This window comes from Charadrius vociferus, unplaced genomic scaffold (genome assembly GCF_000708025.1).
Source record: "Charadrius vociferus isolate BGI_N301 unplaced genomic scaffold, ASM70802v2 scaffold180, whole genome shotgun sequence".
Taxonomy (NCBI): Eukaryota; Metazoa; Chordata; class Aves; order Charadriiformes; family Charadriidae; genus Charadrius; species Charadrius vociferus.
In genome coordinates this window covers 321547-347560 of record NW_009646412.1, presented here as the reverse complement: position 1 = coordinate 347560, position 26014 = coordinate 321547, and the positions used below count along the sequence as shown (strand labels likewise).

Genomic DNA, 26014 nt, shown 5'->3' with positions numbered 1-26014 from the left:
GCTCCACACAGCCCCTTCTGTGGTTGGGCTCTTCTGTACAGGTAGCTCTTAGCGATAATTTGCAATAAAATAATTCAGCTCACCTCTCCCAAGGCTTTTCTCATCACCTCTCTGTGTACTTGGGTCTCATTTACTTACCAGTAAAATCCCGGGGGATGTTACAGCTTTTCTTTGCAACTATACTCTACAGGAATTTATGTCCGTTGGTATTAAATAATGTCTCAATCTTATGCCAATTTCTGCGGTAGAATTAAATAGAGTATTAGGACTCATGGCCCTGTGTTGTGTTCATCCTTGGTGCTAATTGAGTTCATCTTTGGTTAAGAAAGAAGATCTGCAATGACAGAACTGCAGTGCTTGTTGGGTCCTTGATATGTGTTTGTACTGTGTCGCTGTGGGTGATTCAGGCTGGTTCATGAAGACTTACACCGGTTTTTCCCTTGTGCAACATTACATGGGATCATTCAGCCATCTGCTCAGCCTGGCTCAGGAGTGACACTGTAGACGAGGGGTTTGGGTAAATAAAAGGTGAATGAGCCTGTGTGTGAACACATGGTTGCTACATGGTCTTTCTTCAAACCCAAGTGCCTTTAACCTTGTGATTACAAAAAGAGGCTCATTTTGTAATTTTCTCGCTTTACTTGTAGAGAGGTACTTGAAACCTGTTCTAGATTAATAATGAGATTAAAAAAACCCCGAAGGGTAAATATAAAGGATCTCAAATATTTTAATGATGATTTTAATGTTATTCCATGCTCGTCTCAAGGCAGAGTTCATCGTGGGTTTGGATGTTCACATTTGGAAGAAGGGGCACCAAATGACCGAATAAGCATGGCGCTTATCGTTTGCTCAGTGAAACCTGGACTTACCTTTTACAGTTGAGTGCCATGTTCTGAGCCAGACAGAAGTGGTGGCATCTCTATCTCCTGTTAATATATTATCTCTGACTACCTTTTTATATCACTGGTCTGTTTAAGCACTGAGGCATTCAAAATCCAAAGACAGCATCGCTCAGGGGATCTGAAACACTTAATGATACAACAGCGTCGAGTTTTGTGGGTTGGGTGGGTTAGTTACTGCCTGTTCCACTTTGGGAGTTTCATATATCTTTCAATGAGCACTTGTAAATCAGTTTCATGAAACGGAACTTAAAATTAAGGATTTCTTGAGGTGACTGACTGGTATCCTGTAGTTTTGGTCCCTTGCAGTATCTCATGTATTTAGATTTGTATCATAATAGGTTGCGTCCCAACCCAAAATATCTCTCAGTGGGTTTGTAAAGAAGATGCACAAGAAGCAAAGTGCATCAGCATCGCTGGAGGAAGGACTGTGTCTGATTCAGATTTCAGATAAGCTCAGAAAGACAGGGCAGTGATGCTGAACCTGGTATCAGCAATACTTAGAGAAGAGAGAGGCAGAAGAAGGGAATGTTTTAGCAAGGGATTTTATTCAAGGAGATATGTAACATTTAGTGTGGAAAAAGTGCTGGTTATTTTGCCAGAACAGACGTTTAAATGTATTAACTTACTGAATCAGATGATAATGCTTGGTCTGTAATAAATCAAATGTGAGATTCTTTGCCGTTGAGGAAATGGGAATCTGGCTTTTCAAAAAAAAAACCAAACGTTGAATCAACTTGTAGTATGAGGAAAACAGAAATACAGAATAAAATACAAATTGAATGGAACAATAGGAAGGGACTTTTAATCCAAGACGTTTTTCAACCTTTATTATTTGTGTTCTGGTTTTAGAATAGCTGGTGTAATCTCTATTTTTTTTTAACGACACACCTGACCTACTTCCCTTCACTATCACTCACATCATGTGCAGCTAACTTACTCATGCGGAGTAGTATTTTCTGAATTCAGTTATCACTTTGGAATAAATATCTCAGCTATGAAAACATAAAAGAAAAATGTATTCCAATCCAGCCATTTGGTTTTAGATTAGGTTTCAAATCTCTAGATTATAAATTTATTTGTTTTGACAGTTTTCAACCATGACTTTATCAGTTGCAGGTATAGATGAGGTCATCTCCATCTCTGCTTAGAGGAACCTGCATTGATAAATACCTGGGATGCTTCACAGAGTACCTGTTTTCAAACAATGATGTTATTAATTACACTTATTTATATATTTTAGCGTAAATATACGAGTGTCCTCCTAATGTCAGGTAGTTAAGGTTATCAATATTTGTAAGTGATTGCAGGCTGGGGCTTTGTTATCCAAGGCTGTTGAGAGTTTTTAACACTGCTGTTTTATTCCATGTAAAATAAATATAACAAGCACTCTCCTGGGTGCTGTATGGACTCCCTATTCTTCACAAAGAGCAGTTGTTCTGTAAGTAATGTAACTGCAGCTTCTCAGCGTCAGAAAGAATTAGAGAGTGCCCAGCAATAGGGATTCAATTCAGATGAGATTATCTATACCAGTAATTGAATGTTCCTGATTTTCATTTTAATAAAATAAATTATAGCTCATAACATTTTATGTTTCATTAAGTAATTTCATAAATGGGAGTCATAAATATTATATTTAGACAAATAAAACATTGATGATTATAAATTATTCAAGGGTACTTTTATTCAGCTTTGAAATATGCTCTGTCTATTTGCCATTCTGCTCATTGGCCCTGAGGATTGACTCCTGGTAGAGGATTCAGCAAGTCAGAAAAATGTTCATGCCATTAAAATAGAGATTATGCTAATATTGTAACTTTTGCATGGTGTTTAGCGTTTCGTTTAAAAACACATAAAGCAGAATGTTATTAAAGAATAATTTCCCCCTTTTTGTCCATTTACTATTTCTGTTTTCATTTAGAAGTAGTGAATTATCAGGAAAGAAAAATATGTTTCACGAAAAATAAGTGGCAATTTATTTACTTTTAACTGTGGCGATACCTACAGAAGGCCTTTACCCTGAGATGTAAACAAGGAGTGACATATGAGCAAAAATATTCCCCGTAAGTTAAAAAGATGTGAAAATTCAGTTGCTCGAGGACACGATTTTAAAAGCAAAATCTAATAAAAGCATAATAAAGAAAAGGCTGAGATAATGAAAGCCTGCATATCCACTGAGTTTCAGTGAAGGGAGAGAGAGTCTATTTTAATATTCATAAACTGAGCCGTGACTTGGCCAGGAGTGGCTTCCTTCGCCCGCTGACCCTGGCTGGTGGGCTTGCCTGGAAGAGTACAAAAGCAAATGGTGTTGAATGTCCGTCGCAGCTCGGTGGTTTGTCTGGGAGGCTCAGGATACATCTTACCACTGCCGTGCACTGTGTTTCCAAGCAGACCCCAAAACCCACAGTCTGGCTGTGCATCCTCCAAAAGCTGGGGTCTGGCTGTGCCTCCCCCAGGCAGGTACCAGGGAAAGAGGCTGTTCCCACCCCAGCACCGAACCCCCATCCCAGCAGGAGCCAAGCTGGTCCCGCAGAAATTATCTTTAATGATATCTCTGTAGTGTCCTCACGGTGTGATCTGTGCTTAAACTCGAGGCTTTAACTGCCTTAAGGGGCCTTTGAATCCCATGCTCTGAGGCCCCTTAAAAAGTCCAGGGAAATGAGCATAAGGGAATCAGGCAAGCTTTATATTTTCACTGCCTATGTGGCACGGTTAGTCTTCACTCCTCAAATTTCAAAATTTTACCTCTACTTTGTAACCCAGTGTAAATTAGGTTTGAGTCAGTCTTATGTTTAATAGATGCACAAGCTGAGGCATCAGATAACTCTTCAGTAAAAGGTATGCAGACTGTGGGTGTTGTACAAGTCGTGAGCCTGAGAGGTGTCAGGCAGGAGACAGACATTGTGTGGGTAGAGAAGGGATAATTTTTTTTTTCTCAAATATTGCACCTCTTTGTTATTATTGATAAGCGCAAGTAATGAAATACCTGCAATAGCGTTCTGGAGGCTTAGAAAATAAGGTTAGAAAAATAAAGCAGAGGGTTTTTTCCTCCCTTTTCTTTGTAAGCATGACTCTACTTAATTTCAGTTTCTAAAATAGCTTTGCTAACACGAATTGATCGTCTGAGGCCAGGGGCGGATGGTACCACCCTAGATACCATCATAAGCAAATACACTGCTCACTTTGGAGCTCTGAAAAAGCAGTTTATACAGAATTCTGCCAAACTTTATAGTCACAGGCTTCAAAACATCTCTTGTAACTTAGTCGCCCTGTTAACATACCCTTTCACTTCCCAGATCTAGCGATGTGTCCTGCATAGGTCCGAAGGTCCACAATTTGGGAATACAGCTAGAAAAGCAGGGAGATTTATATTATCCTGGAGGATATTCCTCAAGTCAATGTCTTTGCTGGCATCACCCAGAGCACATGCAGGGAGAGTGATTTTTAAAAAGGGAGGAGTGGCAGGAGCTAAAGCGTTCCCCGCCTGCTGAAGAAATGAGGCAGAGCTGCAGTGTGTACAGACTTGAGAAGCGGGATGCCCTCAGGCCCACCAGTCCTATATGTTTAGCTGATCCCAGATACTTTTTTTTAATAAGGAAACACGCTGTTCTGCAGTGATAAAATTTACAAGAAGCTCTGTAAACAAACCCTAGCACTTTACTGAATACATGGGGGGAGAGGTTTCCTAGAATCATAGAATCACAGACTGGTTTAGGTTGGAAGGACTGTTAAAGGCCATCTAGTCCAACCCCTCTGCAATGAGCAGGGACGTCTTCAACTTGATCAGGTTGCTCAGAGCCCCGTCCAACCTGACCTTGAGTGTTTCCAGGGATGGGACATCTGCCACCTCTCTGAGCAACCTGTTCCACTGTTTCACCACTCTCATTGTAAGCGTCTTCCTTCTATCTAGTCTGAATCTACCCTCTTTTAGTTTAAAACCATTACCCCTTGTCCTATCACAACAGGCCCTGCTAAAAAGTTTGTCCCCATCTTTCATGTAGGCCCCCTTTAAGTACTGGAAGGCTGCTATAAGGTCTCCCTGGAGCCTTCTCTGCTCCAGGCTGAACAACCCCAACTCTCTCAGCCTGTCCTCACAGGAGAGGTGCTCCACCCCTCCAGCCATTTTTGTGGCCCTCCTTTGGACCTGCTCCAGCAGGTCCATGTCTTTCCTGTGCTGAGGGCTCTGGAGCTGGATGCAGTACTCAAGGTAGGGTCTCACCAGAGCGGAGTAGAGGGGCTGAATCACCTCTGTTGACCTGCTGGCCATGCTTGTTTTCATAGAATCATAGAATCATACGGCTGGAAAACATTGGGAAGCAGTGCATTTTAGCTGGCTTGAAAAATGGGACTGATTTTGAAAGTTTGGGGAAGATCATTTTTGAGTAGATTTGCTTAGTTGTATATTTTGGGCATCTAAACTCCTGGTCTGATGTTCAGAAGTGGTGAGGCTGCTGCAAGTGGGGCAGGGACTGCCCAGCAGTGCACAGCGGAACGCCTCGCTTGCAGATATCGCTGCTAACACGATAATCTCAATAAGAGAACGCCTTTGAGAATGTTTGCTTTAATCTCAATTTCCCAGGTTTTCCTAGGTATGATATGGACTCCAAAGGCTTTTTCCGGCCTATTTACTGGCAGCGGTGGGTGGAATTACTAGTACAGACCTTTGAAGATATAAAGCTTGACAGAAATTAAAAGGAAGAAAAAAGGGTTTCTGTTCGTCTTTTTGTGAAATACCAATTTTGTTATTGATGTAAATCATGCACACTGTAATTCTTCAGACTGCTGGGGACTGAGCACCTCAGCAGACACTGCGAACACAACTCCTGGTGGCTCCCTGTTTTCTAACTATTGATCTCATGCGAGGAGATAAGATAATTAAAGCTTTTCTCTCAAATTAGTGACCGGCATAGGGAGGTATATCCAATACCTCCTATTTTATATTTGCTGGCACCATGGCTTTAATTGCTGCTTTTTTTTCCGTGGGAGAATTCAATTCCCAAGCTGATGGTTTTCCAGAAGCAGCCGAAGTGGCGCAGCTGCACACACAGATGCAGGGGCAGCTCCCAGCAGCAGCACTCCCCATGTCATTGCTGACAGAGCATCGTTATCAGTGCACGACCTGCAGAAGGGTGTTTCTTCTTTCTCCCAGCAGTATCATGAGGAACTTTGCAGCCTGTTACTGGTAGCCAAACTACCTGCTCTGTACCCTGAGATTTCCCAGATACCTTGGTGCTTCCCACTGGCAGCTCGGAATGCGAAATACCAAATCTGTAAGGTGATGTATCGGTAAAGATGGCCGTGTCTTAAATGCCAAAGAGTTGTTACGTTGTCAGGAATCCAAACAAACTGCGCCCCAAACCAAGCTCTTTTCAAATGTGGATTTAAACATAAATGGTTATTTTTTACTGAATCTTAAGAGCATATGTGATTGATTGAAACGAACCCCACAACACAATGGCTGCTGTCATGTTGTTTAAAGCACTAATAGTTCTGACAGATGATCATTAACTAGTTAACAAGGACATATAAAAATTGTCTTTTTATCCACCTGTTTGAGACCTTCAGTCAGAATTAACCCTGGATTAGCCAAGTGATATATCTGTACTAAAATATTGTAAATTATGTAGTAGAAAGTTACTCGCATTTCCAAAATAGGTAGATGTTTTCACTTTTTTTTGCTTGTTTCTTTGCTTTTAGTTAGGCCAAAACTACAAACAGTTAAAAAGACCTGACAGGCAAACTGGAGAGACAGAAGGGCTGTCATCTGCTTTAAGTTTTATACTCTCAACTGCGTGTTCTGTTGTTTGGTTTCTCCTATAATGCCTCTGCAATCTCAATTTTGATGCATGAAATATAGAAGCTCCAACCCTCTATGAGCAGACTCAGTCTCCTTACTGTTATTTTCCCACATCTCTATACCCAACCCATTATAGAAATCTGATATTTGGACAGAAAAATAGGTAATAGTCCCTAAAATCAATGATTTTTTTTCCAGCTATAAAAAATCCTTGCAAAGAAATGGAAGTGGCCTGAACAAAGTCCTGAGGAAATACCACTGATGACAGGTTAAAACTCACAGCTAAATTTCTCTTAAAAAAAAATTAAAAAGAGAAAAAAAGAAGAAATAAAACAAGGCAGCATCACACAGGAAATAGTTTAGAAAAATTTTCCATTTATTGCAGTCAAAGCTCCCTTTCTTTGTCCAGTCTTTCATTTGTTCTTCCACAAATCATTGTTTTTGTGCATTTTAAACTCTGTCTGTGTTCTGTCCTTACTTTGGCACTTGGAGATCATGGACACAGAAAGAGTGTTTGTTGTTTACACGTTATTCCACTGCGGAAATAGCCACTTTTGCAGGCTTGCTCCTTGTTATTAGGAGTGTGGCAGTGCAGCAGAGGGCATGGTTAGAGGTGCGGTAGTCTGGCAGTCCCTCTGGGCCACGGTGAGTTAGCACAGGTGAGATCAGACCTGACATTCGTTGAGTCGGAGGGACACTTTACCAGGGATTGTGGCAATAGGACAAGGGGTAACGGTTTTAAACTGAAAGAGGGTAGATTTAGATTAGATATTAGGAAGAAATTCTTTACTCTCAGGTTGTTCTGGGGAGACACTGGAACAGGTTGCCCTGTGAAGCTGTGGAGGCCCCATCGCTGGAGGTGTTCAAGGCCAGGTTGGATGGGGCTTTGAGCAACCTGGTCTAGTGGGAGGTGTTCCTGCCTATGGCAGGGGGGGTGGGACTTGGTGATCTTCAAGGTGCCTTCCAACCTACACCATTCTATGATTCTTTTCTATGAGTCTGGCCAACTGCTTCAGTCCCAGTCAAAAAATTCCTATTTGCTTGCCTCTTCAGTGGAGCTTGTGTATCTAAACCTCCAAGTTAAAGGCTACTGCAATATTTAATATATTCTGGTTCCATATGGAAGAAATATATTTTTTATTATACAGATATACACAATTGATTCCTTCATTCCCAAGATCCTGTATGTTATTTTATTTAGGTATTGAATGTACGCATTGAATGACATTGTGTGTTGTCATATTTTCTGCAAATGACAGCTCTGATGAAAAGAAATTAAAAAATACTGCAGAACAGGAAAAATAAGTCGCCTTTTCTCTGGTCCACCTTTCTTTCCATATGGTGAAACATATTTGTAAATCATAGGCATAGTTTTTATCTTTCACCCCCTGCCCCCTCTAAACAGATGCAAATGCTTTTGTGAAAAAAAGAGAAAAAAAAGGAAAAAAAAATCCAACAAATCTGATGTCTCCTTTCCTGGCTGCCTGTTTCAAGTCTGCTTGTTTTAACTTTCCTTTTGATGAGGATATAGTTGAAAATCACGTTTTGTAAAGAATTATGAGCAGCAAGAAAAAAAATCACCTGTTGACTGTACAAATGTAGCAGCACAGGGAATTTTCAAGGAAAAAAGAACACATCCATATCTATTTCTGTATTTACACAAGCATGAGGAACAAATTCAGTTATGATGACCAAAGTATTGAAAAATAGACTCTTAAACACAGGCTTACATGGGACTGCTTGTATCTGTCTGAATCAATGTGAAAGGTGGAAGCTAAAAGAAATGTAAATAAATGGAACAGAAATTTAAGTCCAAACATAGGGGCTTTATCTGTATATTTCCTTGTAAGAACTTACTGAACTAATTCAATAGGAATAACATCAAAACCTATATGCAGTTTTGATATATTTTACAAATGCATGCCATGCAATGCCTTTGGGGCACAGTGGGAGAAACTGGAAAACCAGATAAAGCTGAGGATAAAAGAGCTGTGTGCTTATAGCTCAAAGGATAAAAGTATAATCAGGAAGTTGAATCTTTGCCCTATTTGATGTCAGTTTAAGGTCAAGGTAAACAGATATATTCCTCAGTGTATGTGGGCATGGAAACAGGCATACAAGCATTGTGACATTCTTAGGAAAAAGGAGTTCATGTGGCCTGTAGCAACATTTTGACTATGCTCATGGTTTGATTATTGTGGGAGAATGAAAGAGAAAATACAGTACAAAAAGTTCTTGAAAGACTTGAAGGAAACGGACAAGAAAAATGGAACAGAAATCAACAAATGCAAAAAAATCCCACAATCTTGTAAGCAAGGAGGCACAATCTTACACAAGCATAGCCAGTGACAGTACTTGCCAGTTGACAGCAGTCAAGCAATTAGTTTGGTCATCAAAGAAAAGTAATTACAAGGAGCTTTGCTCTGGAGGAATTAAGGCATGATCTAGTGGTAGGACACCTTTTCCTTTTCCTTGCTGAGATTTTTTTCTTTTTTTCCACTCCAAGATTCTCTTAAAATAACAAACTTGATAGAACTTTTTTGATTCTGTTATTTGGGACGGGGGTTATTTTGCTTTGGTGGGTTTTCTTAATGTCTGTGAGACCTGGGCATGTACAGAAAACAAGACAGCCAGTAAATATATGTTAACAAAAAAAAATATAATATAACCAGTGGGGAGGAATGACAGAAAGCGATGTCATCTGAAAACCAAGTATAGAAATTTTGGTGAACTTTGTCAGTGGGCGGGTAATCTAGGGGTATATCTCCATTGCCTTTGGCCACAACACTGAAGTTTAGAATTGAGTTTGTAGGGTGAGAGGATGTGAGCTTAAGTGAATGCCTGCGTCCTCTTGTCTGAATTTCCCTGCTTGCGGAAAAGCCCCTGGCCAGAGCTGGAGCCAGCATGTGGACACAAAGAGTGAGGAGGACGTTTGGGCCACAAGAAATAATGCCTCAGCATAGGCACAGTCTTGAGCATAGGCTCACCATCATGGCTAAGGAGAAAACATGAGTTTTAATACAGGAAACAACCCCGAAGCTCTTCAGATAAATTATAAACAATGACAAAAGATGTAAGAAGAAAGTTATGTGAGTTATCAAGGACCACTGGGGTCTACAGAGCCAGGGACTAAGTGTGACTTAGTCACTGCCAGTGACTAAATTAGTGCTCATAACCCACAGGCGAAGTAGTCGCCTCTGAAAAGGCAACTGAGACCAAGGTAACTTCAGAGGTATCACCAGGCATCAGCTGGGGGTAATCAAGTCACTGGCTGAAGTTCAGCCTGTTTCCAGCCTTTCTGAATTATCCCTGGTAGCTCAGCATTTCTGTGCTGTATGGCTTGTGAAGGAAAGATATCAAAAACAGCTTTGGTGAACCAGTGAAGAACTGTGTTTCCAGTGGCCTTGGAAATCAAAATACCTGATATTTTCACCTACGTGTTTTTTTCTTTAGAAATCAATAGGCTGTTTGTAAGACTTTAGAACAGTCTTTGCTTTGTATTCATCAGTTTGCTCCTGCTTCTTACAGATGATGTAGTAGGGAAGACCTTAATGTGTGTTTTCTTTGCCAGTCAAAGGTGGGTTACAGATCAACTTACTTTTTTGAGTAGGCTGTAGTTTTGACCCTGATCCTATGGTTCCAATCATTTTTATACACAGTTCAATAGTAATATATGTTTCTAGCTCAGTTTATCTTTGCAATTAGCCACTCAAGTCAATAGACAATGAATTTTTAATGCCGTGTTCGCAAAGGAAGGTCCTCCATTTCTCAGGAACTTAGGTGAGGTAAATTTACTTCCAAGCAGCAGTTAAAGCAACTGTGATCTTGAGTAAAACTTCATTGCTTTCTTTGAAATTTATTCACAACAGCTGAGCCTCTTTGCAAAAACTGTTGTGCGTGTGGTATGGTACGATGAATTCTGCTGGAAAGCAATAGGATATAGAGAAGTTAGTCCTCCCATTAGAGTACTGTAGATGCCAAAAAAAACCCCCAAAAGTGATATTTTTTTTCTTTTGCAGTCTGCGTTTCTCAGGTGCATATTCGAAGGGTTAAAAGTTGGATCTATATCTCATTATTCATCAGGATTGTTCATGAATAGACTGAAGCTGCTCTGGGATCAATATGTTGTTATCCATGCAATATTAAGCTTTGACTTTCCACAGGACAGATACAGGAATATGCTATAATAGACAATGAGTTAGGTAGAGGCTTGAGACCAAGGGGCTAACTGATTTTATGGGAAATCGTCAGATTTCTAACACCTTGAGCAAGTAGTGGCATTGATTATCCCTCAGTTGCCAGCAGCTATGGATAAAAATCTTGTTTATTATTGTTATGAATGCTATTTGGTAAAACTATCTCCAAGCATTTTTTTCAGTTCTGCAATGCATATTGTAACACTTAGGCAAATGAAAAGCCCTAATCCTTTGCTACCGCTCTGATTTTTATAGCTTTTTGGGGTTTTCCAGACACCTATTTATTCACATTTTTCATAATGAACCTTTATAAGCTTGTTGCTAAAAGAGGAATTTTATCCGAGCATCAGGATGTATCTATAATCATCCTGCTTTTACCCCTCCATAACAACAAGAAGCATCATTGCTGAGTGTGTGTTTGGAGTTGCATGTAATTATCTCCTGTTTGATGAGATACATTAAGTTTCTGCTTTTTTAACATATAATGATATACACAAAAGTGTCTAACTTGTTTCCTTTCACCACTTCCGACTGGTTAACAGTGTGATGCCATTCCAAAAATACCATTTAGTGGCTGACATTTTATTTCCCATTAATTGTTTAGTTAAAACAGGAGACAGAATGGACTTTCTTTTGTCTTTGGTATTGATTCACTATTCGGCTTTTGAATGTTTGGGTGTGAATCTCTATACTTTAAGGCTCTTCTGATAATGGATACTTGAAATAGCAGATGTGGTGAAAATTAAATAATAGCAGAAAAATATTTTTAGATCACTGGATGAACTGAAATATATTAAGTGCAAAGAGACTTGTAAGTTAAAATTACTGCATCCGTGAGAAAGATATATATAAATATTTTCTGTATTTGCATTTCAAAATATTAGCAAGAAATTTAGGATTTTTGTTTAAATTCATGAATAGAAAAATTTCAGGACAGGCAACTTTGCTCTTGTGTTACCTTTTTTGGACAGACATTATGTGGTGGGCAGCACTCCATAGGGTGTCCCATTGTATGTGCATTGACTTTTTATGTTTAAGTGAAACAGTGCTGTAGACATCCATCTCTATGGAAGAATGAAAATGCACAACAGGAAACAGTACAGAATATTTAAGAGCCTGTCAGCCTGTCAAGTTTTTGCCATCTTTAAGATTTGATGTCCATCATTTTCTGCCTTCTCATTGGAAAAGGACAGGAGGAAGCAGAACAGAGAATGGATTTAGGGCCCTTTGTCTTCATATGTGAAAGCCACTTTGGAAGGGAATGGGGAAAACCTGTTGAATACTTACGGTGGTGCTTCCATGGCTGAAGGACAAAGCTGGGCAAGAAGATGCACAGTGAAAAAAGCAAAGAATTGCTGGTTTTCTCCATGCATTTGCTGTATAACAAGAGCTAAGTAAAAAATATCTGAAAGTGGTCTCTGTTCCCTTTGCTTCCCAGCCTTCAGTGGTCAACTGCAGCTTATTTGAGTCACAAACCTAAAAGAAGACGTAGCTAATGCATTTTCTCAGAGAATTGGTTGTTTTCATGACAGAATGGTTTTGCCTTGCATTAGTCTCCCCAGACTGAGGTTCCTCTGGGCTTACCTCTCATGTTCTTCTTATGAACATCCAGCGTAAAACAGCAATAGGATGACAAAGAGACATTAGCGAGAGGTTCATATAATTGACCTACCCTAACTGACTTTTATTCATTACAGCCCCTACCTTTTATAATAGTTGATTCTTTAGGAGGTATAATTCATGCACTGAGAGGTCATAAAGAAAGGCTGCAAGCAGAAAAGCTTATAACTGTAAAGAAAAAGGAAATTAAAAAGAGTACACTGAAGTAGGCCACTTCTTATAACTTGAGTGTTCTTGCAGCTTTTTCTAGCTTCTCAGCTTGTAAATGACACCCATTTAAAACTTTCATAAATTCACACATCTTTTGGAAGGAACACGTAGAACTGAAAGAGTCTAAAGTATACCTTACAAAATACCTCTGAATTTGCATCTATTTGTGTTTACTTTTGCATTTGTAGATAGTTATGGATATGTCATACTATCATACTCAGGGAGATCTGCAAATACAACAGCATATATATGAAAATATACTGTCCCATCTGACACTGCACAATAGTAGCTAATTAATGCTAATGTAGTGGCATGCAGTGGCAAAAACTGGAATCAGTTTTCTTTATCCAACATTTCAGTGTATTGCAGAGGAGCAGAGATTTCATTAGTGGTAAATGGTAAGAAAAAATAATTTTCCTTGGTTCTTTTTGGGTACTGGGTCATTTCAATAACTGTTTTGCTTCTTTTCTTCATAGTTTATATGATTTCAGGCATTAGTAATGACTGTAGGTGTCTGGATAAAATTGTGTCAAAAAATTCCACTGTCATTTGGAAAGGTTTGGTCTATATCTGAGCATACTCTGTATTCCTCCTGCATTATTCATCCAGGGACAGAACGGTGGATTGACGGGCGACTGGATGAGAATTTCTTCCCCAGCCCATTGTGGCTTGTTTCAACAGCTATGTTGTTAAATCCTTCCTTTCAGTCTCTTAATTTAGTGCTGTCCCATTTTTCCCTTGGCACTGACCTTTTCTAGCTGAGAACCTGGTGCTGTCTACAAACTGATGAATTATGGCTGTTCTGAGTAGAAGAGACCAGGAAAGATAGGCTGGTTTACTCACGTTCTTCTCCAAACCGTCCCATAATAGTAGGGGAAGAAAATATTCCCTCCAACACACACAATTTCTCTTAGTCATTCCTTGGGGTGTGTGCCTTTCTTATTTGATACTGTATTTCTTTAATCACAGATGCTGTACGCAAGATAAAAGATGCCTTTTTGAGTTGATACAGCAAGGAGTTTTAGTTGTTTAAGCTGAAGCCTTAAAGCAGATTTTTACTGCAAATTTAAATCTTAAGGGAAGGTAGGTGCTGAGGATTAGGTGGGAAGGAGATTGTGCTCTTGGAGAAAGAATATCTCATTTCACTGGTACAAGGATTCTGGCTGCATTTCCTTTAAAGCCAAGGATGTACTCAAGCCAAAAAACACACGTTTCTGTGAAAGTTCAGAGTGGGACTGAAGCAGAAAAATGACTTCACCCTCCGTTATATGTCTGTGGGGATGAAGGAGGATATTATACTTGACCATATGCTATATCATATGATGGCTATCAATGGGCTGCAGCCTGTTCTAAACCTGTAGTTACAAATTTGGCTTATCGTTAATATTTCTTTTTTTCGGATGTTCAGGTGAAGTATTCTAGCTTTGGCACATAAATGCCATAAAGATCAGTAAAAAATCAGTAACCTTTTCCAGGCTGCTCCCCCAAACCTTCTTTTGAATTTAAACAACCTTGATTCGCTCACTCCTAATGTGACGGTCATGATTCATATCTGCATGATGGGCTTCATTTCAAAAACATTAGTTCCCTTTTGGAGTAGAACTGTACAACCTTAAATAACATATATCAGAAATGCTTATATCAAAGAAATTTTTTTCTGTTTCAGCTATGTCCCACTGAGTTGATGACTCTGAATTGTACATAACCATCAAAAGAACCTAAATACCTGAGCACTGCTTGCAATATAATACTAACTTCTACATGGAAGGGGAGAGACATATATAAAACTTCCCATGGCTAGTGTATATAAGCAGTAATTTGGGATCATTCTTAAAACTAATATTTAAAATATGCTTTTATCTGACATCATTGTTTAGTCTTGCAAATGGTAAATTTATGGAAGTGATGAGTATATGCTGTGCCTTTCATACAAAATATTATTGCCTTTAATAAATAATAGTTTAATATGACCAAAGCTGCTAGTTGTAAGCAAAGCAACCTTTCTGTTACGAAACAAGGAAGTTTTTGTAATCCAAGCTGTTTTATGTTCTGTTTCAATCTGGCCAGAAAAAGAAGCCAAATTCAGTCTGCAATCAATACCATCTTAAACACACAGAAATCTGTCTGAGCAATTTTTTTTTAGTTTGTCTTTATGTATGCTATGTGTGTTTTATTCATGACCTTATTTTGGGTGCTCATGAATGTACATGAATAAAAGAATCACTACATTATTAATATTACCAATCATATCCCTGCTAATTAGAATCGCAGTTAAGTAAGTGCTAATATTTGCAATAGCATTGATTTACATTTACTTTTGCCTAAGTTTAGTCAAACAAGTTGTGTTTTGTTTCTTTACAAGCAGTGATATTCGCATCTTTGGGTCTTTTAAAAAGTAAAAAATGAGAGAAAAATTATAGCTGAAAGTTTTGCTTCTACACACTGACATCCTTACTGCACTCTCAGTGATTCTTTAACAAGCAAGAATCATCCCTAGTTTTACCTGCATGATATTAAGTCCTATTTTTTTTTAAAAAAAATATTTTTTTAAAGTCTGCATGCTTAGGAATCTTCAAAGAACAGAAACGACACCAGCTCTGAAGAGCCAATAATGGTGTTCTTTGACTGTTGTAGTCTTTTACGGAAATTTTCTGTCAGAAGACTGTGGAAAGTATGTGAACAGACTTCTGAGTGTTTTTTGCTTTCATAGGGCATCTGTAGGATTGACAGGTTCAGATATTACTGCTTTTTGTTTTGAAGTTTTGTTAGTAAAGTCACTGCAAGATTATTAATATGACAGCTAAAGCCTCCTGTTCCTCGATATCTTACTTGGCTAGTTTGCACATAGAAAATTCTGCCAAATTTGCTAGGTTTTTTTTTTATGTTTAAAAATTATGTTTCTGTTAGGGGGCTTTTAGGCTTAGATCAGCTAAATGTCTTCTGAACATACTAGGAACGTAAAACCCATTTCTCTTTAATCCATGCAGTATCTAACCATGTGTTGCTGGGGTTTCTGCCATTTGAAGAGGAACTCTTGAACAAGATCATTCTGAACTGTAGCCTTTGGGCCAGCTTAAGAGTTGGAAAAAATTTGGTGCTACGCATGGGAACTCGCATGTAACACTCTCTTATTCTCTTACACCAGCATTTGTCAAATAGGTATACTGTAAGAAGGTAGTCTAACTCACCTAATTCAACGTGCAGCAAGTCAGAGAAATACCAATTTAGATATTTTCCAGTTCTCACGTGCAGGAGAGGCCTCCAGATCTTACAGGTCTTGCTGCATAAATATGTCTATGATACGGCCCGTTGCCCTTCTACAGCACTGCAGCTGTTTTCTGGGATCTCATCATTTCACACCTCAATTACTCCAGCCTCCTCCCCTCCTGCACTGAGAAATACAGTGCCACCCCCATGGTCTCAGTTCAGAAGTCTGCCGCAAAGTTCATTTCCCAGCTTCATTAACTGTATTTCTCTTCTCTTTTGAGTGCCTTCTCATTAAACACAGACTGCTTTTCTTCAGTTTTAATGCCTTTCTTCATGAGTCATTTTCAACCTTTCTATCCACTATTAAAATGTCACTTCCTTCTTTTGATTCCTGGGTCTCTAGCCTCTAACCCCCAAAATACCTTTGTGCTGACTCCGTGCTGCTTTTCTCACTGCACAGAAGTCTCCCATAAACCTCCACAGAGCTAATGTTGTCCTTTCTCCAGTCTCTCCTTAAAAATCCTTTCTCATCATTCGTACAAAAAATGTTTGATAACCAGCTACTAGCATGCTGATATCATTGCTTGGATGTTTTGCATTTGTTTTTTTTTTTTTCCCTGTATCAATCGCTATTTGAATTGAAGGTGTTCACATCAGGCAGACTCCACTTGGTCTGTACTTCCAAAGGACTGAGATCCTGTTCCATGACCTGGACTTCTAAGTGCAAATAATGAATATTATCAGGGTTTTTTTTTACAGTGCTTGATTAGACTGACTGTTCCTCACCTGGCAATATCTCTTTGAGTTTGTCTTGCGGTTTTGTCTTCTGCTTGGCACCAAGGAGAAGTTCAGCCTGCAGCTGCGCTTTTGCTGCCTGGTGTGATGAACGAGTCCCGTTGTGCCCATCTCCAGGGGAATTCACTGCCTCCTTATTTGCTGCTGGCTACAATTCAAGCAGCTGACTGCTAGCTATATCACTTCTGTGTGCTGTGACTAGAACGCTACCCTCCTTTCCTATATGTCAGAATAAAACACAAATTTAAAGAGGCTTGAAAGTTCAGGAGTAGAAGGTAGGAAACTATTGTGGAAGCCCTTGTCCGTGGAACTGCCTGTTTTGATGACTGTGGTAGATCCGTGGTCTTACGCTGTCCCTCATGGTATGCAGTGGAAGGTCACTTTTTGTTCAGCCCTGAGAGTTTGTTATTGATTGACTTACTGGAAGAGTGATATAGTTTAAAATTGCAAATATTCATGTAACTTTTAAACAGTATCTAGAAGCTATATGGCTAGCTGTGTTGTCATGCTAGTTTTTACTTTGCAACTCTGTGGTTCGCAGTGTAGGTGTCTTGTCCATAGCTGCATAATTATTTCTTCTTTCTGAGAGCCTTAGTAGAAAAACTCCATGCTTTGTGGGGATTATTTTAAGTGAAAGACCAGGGGTACAAACAGATATGCGAAACTTCATTAAAGCTAGCTAAATTGAACAGATTAAATTGTGAAAACCCAACAATCGGAAATTACACTGATAACTCATTCAAATATTTTCACTTACTCAATGACTTGTGGCACAGTAAAGTTTGCTGTACCTTGATTTTGAACTGTAGCTATGTGCTACTGTACCATATCCTTGATTAGCATGGAGGCCACGTTTCATCATGTCAGGCTTCAGCTTCTGATTGACAGAAAGACATTACTTAGTAGGGAATTCATCTCCGTTGTCATCTGAATTGCTTTCCAACAATCCTTATATCTCCATGTTGACAACACAAGTAACCTGAGCTCCTTCGTTCAGGCACTGCTAAGTTTGAGAAGTGGATAATGGCTCTTTCTTCTTTGCTTCATTTGTGTTTTGTTCTTAAATGAAAGTAGATTCTGACGTCGCCACATGACTCCATGAGCTAGGGCTCCCCTGTTATGATGTAATACTACAATGTTGAGTTTTGGCGACACTGGTGGGAACCCCAAAACTACGAACTCCCCAGTGACAGAACTTTTTGATTCTAAGAGGTTGAACCCACAACCTGTGTGTTGTGATACTTATTAATGCTAGAACAACCAGGAGAAAGAAAATATCTCCAAATAGGACTCACATCAAGCAAAAGCTTGATGGGAAGCTGGCAAAAATATCCAAGAGAAAATTCTTCTCAGCAAGGTGCAATTTAATACATCCTTCATTTCTTTAGGACCCGGGAAGCTGGATCAGATTGCAGTTTACAGCCAAAACCCACTCCTGGGGTTTTGGAAATTGGCAGCTGGTGTATACTTTATTTTTAAAATGTTGCTTTGACAAGAGAAAACCACCTTTTATATAAGACTACGGGTTAAATCTGGGCACTGACCTTGGAAGAGAAATCCTGAACACAAGTTCTTGTTTGCAAGTCATGTCTGGTTTTGCAATTTATTCATTCACTTCCTAATACAAAATGTCCTGGGATCAAAACCCAAAAAGTCATTCTTGCAGGGAAGAACGCAATGATTCATGTCAGCCTGATGCAGATTTGGATTCCTTCAGGTTGGGTACAGATAGGCAGGTAGCCTAGGGGAGTGCCTTCACCATTGAGTTTCTCTTACAAAATGTCATTGTAATGCCTTTCCCTCCAGCAATGGATTTGAATAAAGTCTGTAGACGATTTTTTTAAAGTCAGTGGTGTTAGCACATCAGTCATTTTCTGAGAGTTCTTACTGGGTTGAGTTTTAGGTATACAGATCTAGATTTGTCCTAGGTACACGCAGAAACAGCATTTCAGGTGTTATGTCTGCTTTACTGGAGAAAATATAGGTGCTTACAGCTTTTCAGCTGGCCGAGATGGTGTCTGAGGCAAGGCTTTAGACGTCACTCTTAACTTACTTAGAAATATTCCGTTTCCACCTGAGCCCCAGGGAAGGTGCCAATTTCTGAGTAATTCTTTCCTCAGAGGAACTGGTGACTGCAGTTCAGCATAGTCATCGTCAGGTGCCTAATTTTCATTCATGAATACTCCCTGCATCGGTGGAACTATTAACCTGCTTTACAGTAACATTTATTTAAGTGACCTTTTGACTGAGAGTTTATCCCAGGCAGAATTGCATCTTAATATACTGGAAGAAAGCAAACCGCATCCAAAGCTGTTACACTACCCAGACATCTGGAGTAGGATAGCTGCAGTGCTTTTGGGCAGAATACAGTATTCAGGTTTGGCTCTTCCTTGTATGCCAAAAAAATTAGCAGACTATTACTATGCTTTTCATAACTAAGAAATAGTAATGATGCCAGTTTGTCCAGTCTATCTGTCTGCATCCAGGAGCAGCCAAGTTATTGTGTTGACATAATCCATTTTTTTTTTGACTCGGTAAAGTAAATACCTACTGCTTCATATGCTCTGCGCTGTCAGAAACACTACTGTACGTGCCAAAGAAATGAGAGAGGAAAGAGCCAGCTTTGATTCAGATGAGGGATATGATTTGAAGGAATCTCGTTTCAGTATCCTAATGGATATTGTTTGGGAAAACACACAAATAGCATTTACAGGCAGCCAACCATCTCTAGTACGGAGGAGCATGGAATGACAAACAGCTTTTGTTTATAGCAAAAAAAAAAAGTGAATATTGGCTAAGAAGTAGTGTTTATGGTAATTGAGCTTTACAAGGAAGTAAAACTTAGTGGGGAACACAGGGGGTAGCATTTGCAGTGAAGCAGGTAATAAGGAGAGCTGTGTCGGCATTTCCTGATTAGCATCTGCTGTTTCAACAGCGGAGGAACATGACTCGCATGTAAATGCCTGTGCTAGGCTTCAACAGGCACTCCCTCTAGCACGCCACCCTGCCTTCTGGTTTTATTTTGAGTCTCCTTGAGCCCTACTGTGATTTGAAATCAGTGGAGGAGAAAGGAGAGTAACACAAACAACAGATGTCTTAAAGTCTTGGAACAGAGAGAGAAAAAGCCCCGTGGCCAAGGAGAAGGTGCAGCTAAGGTATTTCTTGTCATTAGCTGTCAGTGCCTCTAGTACAGACTGTATTTGCGTTTCTGCAGGTGTATATAGTAAATACAGCTGTGCACATAGGTGGTAAAGAAGTGGTAGTGCAAAAAGATGGCCATTGCATACATCAGAGAATATTTTTTTGCATTCTGTAAATGAGTGGGACCTGTAGACACTCAAGTGTACTTGCTCAAACAGACAAAGCAACCTATTTTAGGACAGGTTCGCAAATTATTTCCCAGCTGCTGCAGTAACTGCTTTTCATCTGTTACTGGATTAAATACACTGATTCTTTTTATTTGAGGTTAAAAGTTGCTCCATAATTGAAAAAGCAAATAGTATGCCTGGTATCCGTCAGGCAGCTTTGTTTACAGGTGGTAACTTAAGCCATGACAATACAAATACTGTGTACCCCAAAACACGGGGAGAACTTGGTTGTGCACTAAGTGACATTTAGTGCAGATTGAGAAAAGCCCTTCATCTGTGCTTTCTGGTATGGGGAACTGTGTCTCTAAGGACTTTGATTTCCAGAAAGGAAATCTGTGACAGAAACAGCTGTGAAGTTCTTACAGTATATAGGCAGCTGGGGATGGCATAGAGACCCTGAAAACACACTACCTGCTGAGTGTTAATTCAGTACTGCATGGGGCCAGGAGCAAAAGGAAATGGAGAAAAAAAAAAGAAAAAGGAAAACACTATGAATGGAGAAGTAAAAATATATGACATTTCCAGATTTTTACTTCTTGGGAAAGACAACTGAAAAAAATATAAATATGAGAAAAGGATTCAGGGCTGAGAACTTTGTGCTCTGAAAGCTGAGCAAGCCACCTCCTCCCTTCCCACATCTAACTCCTCCTTTTATGGGGGGACTATCTTCCACAGGTTTCAGCAGATGGGTTCAAAGACTGAAAATCAGATTCACACAGAATCCTACTTTCTCATTATATTTGAAATGTGATTTTATTTGCTTGCTAACTTGCTATTTTTTTTTTAAAGGATTTTGGTAAACTCTGTCTCAATATATGTTCATACTGTTTATTTTGTTACTGTTAATTGTGTTATTAAAAAAAAATAATAAAAAAATTGGCTACTGGGCTCCAGAACTTTGTGCTGAGGTTAACCTTAGTAAGAGTTTAGGACAACTGCTCTGTTACTGAATGTGACTTCTGGAAGCATTACCAGTATTGGGATGAACACCAAGGATGTCAATAGGAATTACATTTCTTTGTACATAAACTTGTACATCAAAATTGTGTTTTCCTGGGGTGTTTCAGGCTGTGTGTGCTCTAGGAAAATATATATGTTTTACTATGTCAGCTGCAGCAATTTTTAAGCATCAAGTATTAGTTGTTATAAAACATAGGAGGGAGTGTGTTACATTTAGTATGGTAAAACTGAGCAACTCATTAACTCTCATTGATGCTCTTTTAGCGTAGACTTTCTTATTCTTTACAAGAATATCCTATCAGAAAAATAAGCACAATAATAATTATTCCTGTATTTTAAATAGTGTTTTTATAGCTCTGTCGCTTCCTCTGTACTTTGAAAATACACTATCCCCGTTGCACAGATGATAAAACAGAGGCATCCACGGGAGGTGAAATAATTTCACCTGGAAGTCATCTAGAGGAAGACAGATCTCCTGGTCTCAAAGCAGAACCTTATTATAAGTCATATATTAAACTTATAAAGAGGTATTTGTGAGTTAACAAAATAGAAGCTGCACTTTAGAGATATCTTTTAACATTTACTTTTCCTCCCACAGGAACTTTTTACACCGGAGTGCAAATTCAAGGAGTCTGTTTTTGAAAATTATTATGTAATCTACTCATCCATGCTCTACAGACAACAGGAGTCCGGGAGGGCCTGGTTCTTGGGGCTGAACAAAGAAGGGCAGGTCATGAAAGGAAACAGAGTGAAGAAAACAAAACCAGCAGCTCATTTTCTACCCAAGCCATTGGAAGGTGAGGCTCAGTCCCTTGCTGGCAGATCCTCCTATAAATCTCGTAAGAAGAAGAGGGAATGGTTTCTAAAATACCCTATGTGAATGTATGTGCCCTGCACAGGGGCCATTCCAAATGACAGTCCCCAGGATTCATGGAGTGGTTTTGTGCTTCGGCATAGTGATGCTAGAAAGGGCATTTGTAAAAACATTTTTGCCAGGGATTAAGAGGTCATTTTGCAAGAAAAGAAATCTTTTGTGGAAGTGCATTGTGATGTTTTTAAAATATTCTCTCGGTAGGGACAAAAGCTGTTGTGACTCTTGCAGTGAGAAAATAGTCCTTTCATTAAGCAGAATGAAATAAAGGATATTGTAGGATAATTGGGAGTTATAAAGGGAATGGATGAAATGTCAGCATTTCAAAGTAAAAGCTTTCTAATGCAAAACACAAAGGTCTCTATATAAAATAAATCATACTGTATTACTTGGCCAGTTGATGTAATGCACATAACTTGTGAAAGTTGGCCTTAAAACCGAGACAGAAGCAAATAAAAGTCATACTAACCTTTCACACTAAAATGATGTCACACTTTCTCTGAAAAATACATTCATTTATATCTTGGAACTTTTGGGTTATCCCATGTATTCTGCAGGCCTTTATAAACCTGTGCTGCTTTTTGCTTCTTGCCCTGATGGCACTCCAAATTTCATTGATATTATTGCTACGCATATAATAGTATTCCTTAGTGATTCTGAAAAGTATCTCATTACTTAGTATCTGAAAACACATGCCTGACTAATTATTTAGTTAGCTGTTCTATTTCTTTTAACATTTTAACATAACATTTTTGATTAAAGAATGAGTTTGTTAAATGTTTTAGAGTTTCATTCTAAGGCAAGAATCCAAATAATCTTATGTTTTAACTTTACATTTGAACTCAAGTTGATGCCTTTGTGCTTCCCATGTCTTGCAAAAGCTCACAGTATTTTCATGAGCTCTCAACAATACTGACGCTTTATATGTCAATCCCTTTATATTAAATTATAAGAATTGTAGGGAGGGAAAGCCAGTGCATTTTAAAAAGCAACATCAATTCATATAGACTATGAAATAAGTGACTTGTTCATTATTGTTTGCACGGTCAGACTCTATCAAAATAGCTTAGACAAGGCTTAGAAATAATTTGCTTTACTTTGCCCAGGAGAGTCATCAAATATGACAGCTCTGCTATATAATTCCTTACTTTACAGTTCCATCTCATGTTATTCAACTTAATATTTTTGTAGGTCATGGTGTTATTTCATGAAGCTCTTTCAATTGATCAGCAAAGTGTCCTAAACACAGTTATGGGGGCTCAGTCTGAAGACATAGATCATAACCAGCCTTATGTACTCTAGAGAAGACGTTTAATTTCAGATTTTCAGAAGCCATAAAAAGGATTTAGATTATGTCATTGGAAATATTAGAACAAGTATTTGATTAGTTAATGATGCTATGGGGCCCTCCGTATTTATTATGAAACTTCACACCATTGAAGATCAAGGTCACTACTTTGATGCTCCTGCCTCCTACTCTAATTAGCCAAGGGATGAAGGGATTGTGCTCTCTGTGGCAGCACACAGCCAGCCCCAAAATCATAGTGTGATGATTAATTCCTTTGACTGCTTTGACATCTCTTTTAATGTTGCTCTGATATAAATAAATGCTACTGAAGTTAGATATAAGTGGAAATATTACCTGATTCAGTGACATGGAAAATGAAATTGAATTATCCAAGAGCATTAATCATTAAGGCAGCTTAATGCTGGAACTGTGTAATTGAACACATGTATTTTCCTCAAAGGATTTAAAGTGGTTAGATGTGGACTGAAGCCCAGGAGCAAACTTTTAATTCCTCTAAGAATTCAGTTAATAGTTTAACTTGGAGTTTTCTGCACTTTTACATTCAGTGGAGATCGGTGGCTACTGCATATGTTTTTTGAAAGGAGGAAGAAAAGAACACCAAACCTTTTGTGTACTCTCTGCAGCACTGTCCTGGACATTTCTGCAGTACACACCTGAAGAGATCATGGCCGAGCTCCTCAGATTTGAGAGGCAGATGTACAAATAATTGTAGAACTGGCCCCAAGCCTAGTCTCGCAATGTAGGACTGAAAAACCCACTTAAGTCTAGACAACTGCATTGTATGATCCCATTTGTTAAATACCATCTGTCTTATCTCATCATATTTCACTTCTAAAAACTTGCAGAATATTTATTTAAGGGATGTGTATATACATACGTACACATATTTGTGTCTGTCGTCTCATGCAAAGACAGAACAGTAGTTTTTAATTTCCAAGGCTCTATAGTTTCCATTAAACAAGCAAGCATACAGTTTCCTACTGTGTTTTTAAGTCAGATACGGAAGAAGTGAGAAATTTGGAGGGTCAGGCAAAGCTATCAGTTATGCAAAACAGGTGTCTGTCAAAGTAAATTGTTTCTTTCGCATGCAAGAGGAATGTGGATTATATTACAATATCAGTTATTGTAGAAAATTAATCCTATTTGAGGTGAGCTCTTAAATGAGATATACATTCTTAAAAATGCCTCTCCTCTTCTCTTTTCTCCCCGCAGTTGCCATGTATCGAGAACCATCTTTGCATGATATTGGAGAAACAGTGCCAAAGGCTGGGGTGACTCCAAGTAAAAGCACAAGTGCATCTGCAATAATGAATGGCGGCAAACCAGTTAACAAGAGTAAGACGACATAGCCAGATCCTCACAGGTGTTGTGACTTACTGAGTCCCGAGTACAGTTGAGCGATTTATCCTTGCCAGACTTCCCCTCTGCAGTGTCTGTGGATCAGCTTGCGGCACGTCACAGACTTGCCCGATGCTGTTTCTGAACTGAGTTGTTGCAAGCGGATAAATCTCAACATGTAGCTCCACCCACAACAAGAAGACACCTGGATGAACCAGCTAAACTCAGACCATGGAATGCCCTACCAGATATTGGAATGCCTTTTTAATATCTTTTCTGTGACTGTGACACTTCATGTGAATGACATACTTCACAAGTACACTTGATACCTTGCCTGCTGACAATTGCCCATAATCCCTTTTTGAGTCCAGTTTCAGCAAAATCCATGTGTTTAAGTTCTATTTTGTAGCACACAAATAATCCAGTAATTTCTAGTTAGATGCTGTAAACCTGTGCTATTTATGGATTTCTCTTCTTCCCTTTTTTATAAGGCTGCTCGCTCCACTGTCTGTGACCTTTGGCAGGGATTGTGTTTCTCTATAACTTAAGTGTTGCCGGTGGCTTAGTTTTGAAAGCAATCAGGGAATAAGGAAGCCTTCAAAAATCTATTATTACAAATTATGTCTATAAAGAATAGGATTGTCGTCTCTGGCTTACAATATTGATTAAATGTGAATACTCTTTAGTAACAGATACTGTGCTTCTGAGGTTGGCATTATAGTGGAGGGAAGAGTGTCAAACACAACCACCAGGAAGTTTTCTGAAACGAGTGTTTGGCATCCCCCTATAGTTTCTTTTTGTGTGTGTGTTTTATACATATCACAGGCTTACTGGTAATGGTAACATTTGCCTTGCCCAGCGAGCAAGACCCACTCGTTTTTGGGAAAGTGGGTCCAAAGAATTTTGTAGGCCTTGTAGGCCTGAATTAAGGCTCATTTTTCATCTACTAAATCTTCATTGTTTGAAAAAACAACCACCACCAATAAAAAAAAAATAAGTAAGACTAACCAGAATTGCGCTACCTAAATCCATTTCAAATATTATCCTTTCCTGTTTTTAAGGAACTGAACTTAATGCCATTGTTATTTTTGGCTGAATCCCACACCTACTTAGCAAAGCATGGGCAAGGATGTTGTTGTGTTCTTTTTTGCAGCACCAATGCAAAGGGTAGTTACAAATTATAGTTTAATATTTCTGGTGTTTTAAAAAAACAAGTTTTAAAACTGGACATATTACAAAACTTTATTTTTATTTTTAGCTAAGCATGCAAAGTCCGGTCCTATGTATGTCACTGATATCCCAGTACGTACCTCCACCCAGCTTCCTAGGATAATATGACCACCAAATTGCTAGATTGAAGGTGCCTTGCCTTGATCTCTGTATACTGTACTTTCTCCTACATGAACCTAGAAGAAATCAAAAACATTATAAAATTGAAGCCTTG

The 26014-nt window shown here is 39.0% G+C and overlaps 1 protein-coding gene across 2 annotated transcripts in view; it reads left to right on the top strand.

The window, feature by feature from the left end:
- Positions 1-25793, top strand: part of FGF14 (fibroblast growth factor 14) — a 418197-nt gene extending 392404 nt beyond the window's left edge. Inside the window, exons 4-5 of one of the 2 annotated variants that reach the window (XM_009880469.1) lie at positions 21651-21849; positions 24445-25793. In XM_009880469.1, the coding sequence (XP_009878771.1) occupies positions 21651-21849; positions 24445-24581 (336 nt within the window). In that variant the 3' untranslated portion in view covers positions 24582-25793. The remainder of the gene's footprint in view (positions 1-21650; positions 21850-24444) is intronic. The other variant, XM_009880476.1, reaches the window with a different exon arrangement.
- Positions 25794-26014: the final 221 nt, after the last annotated feature.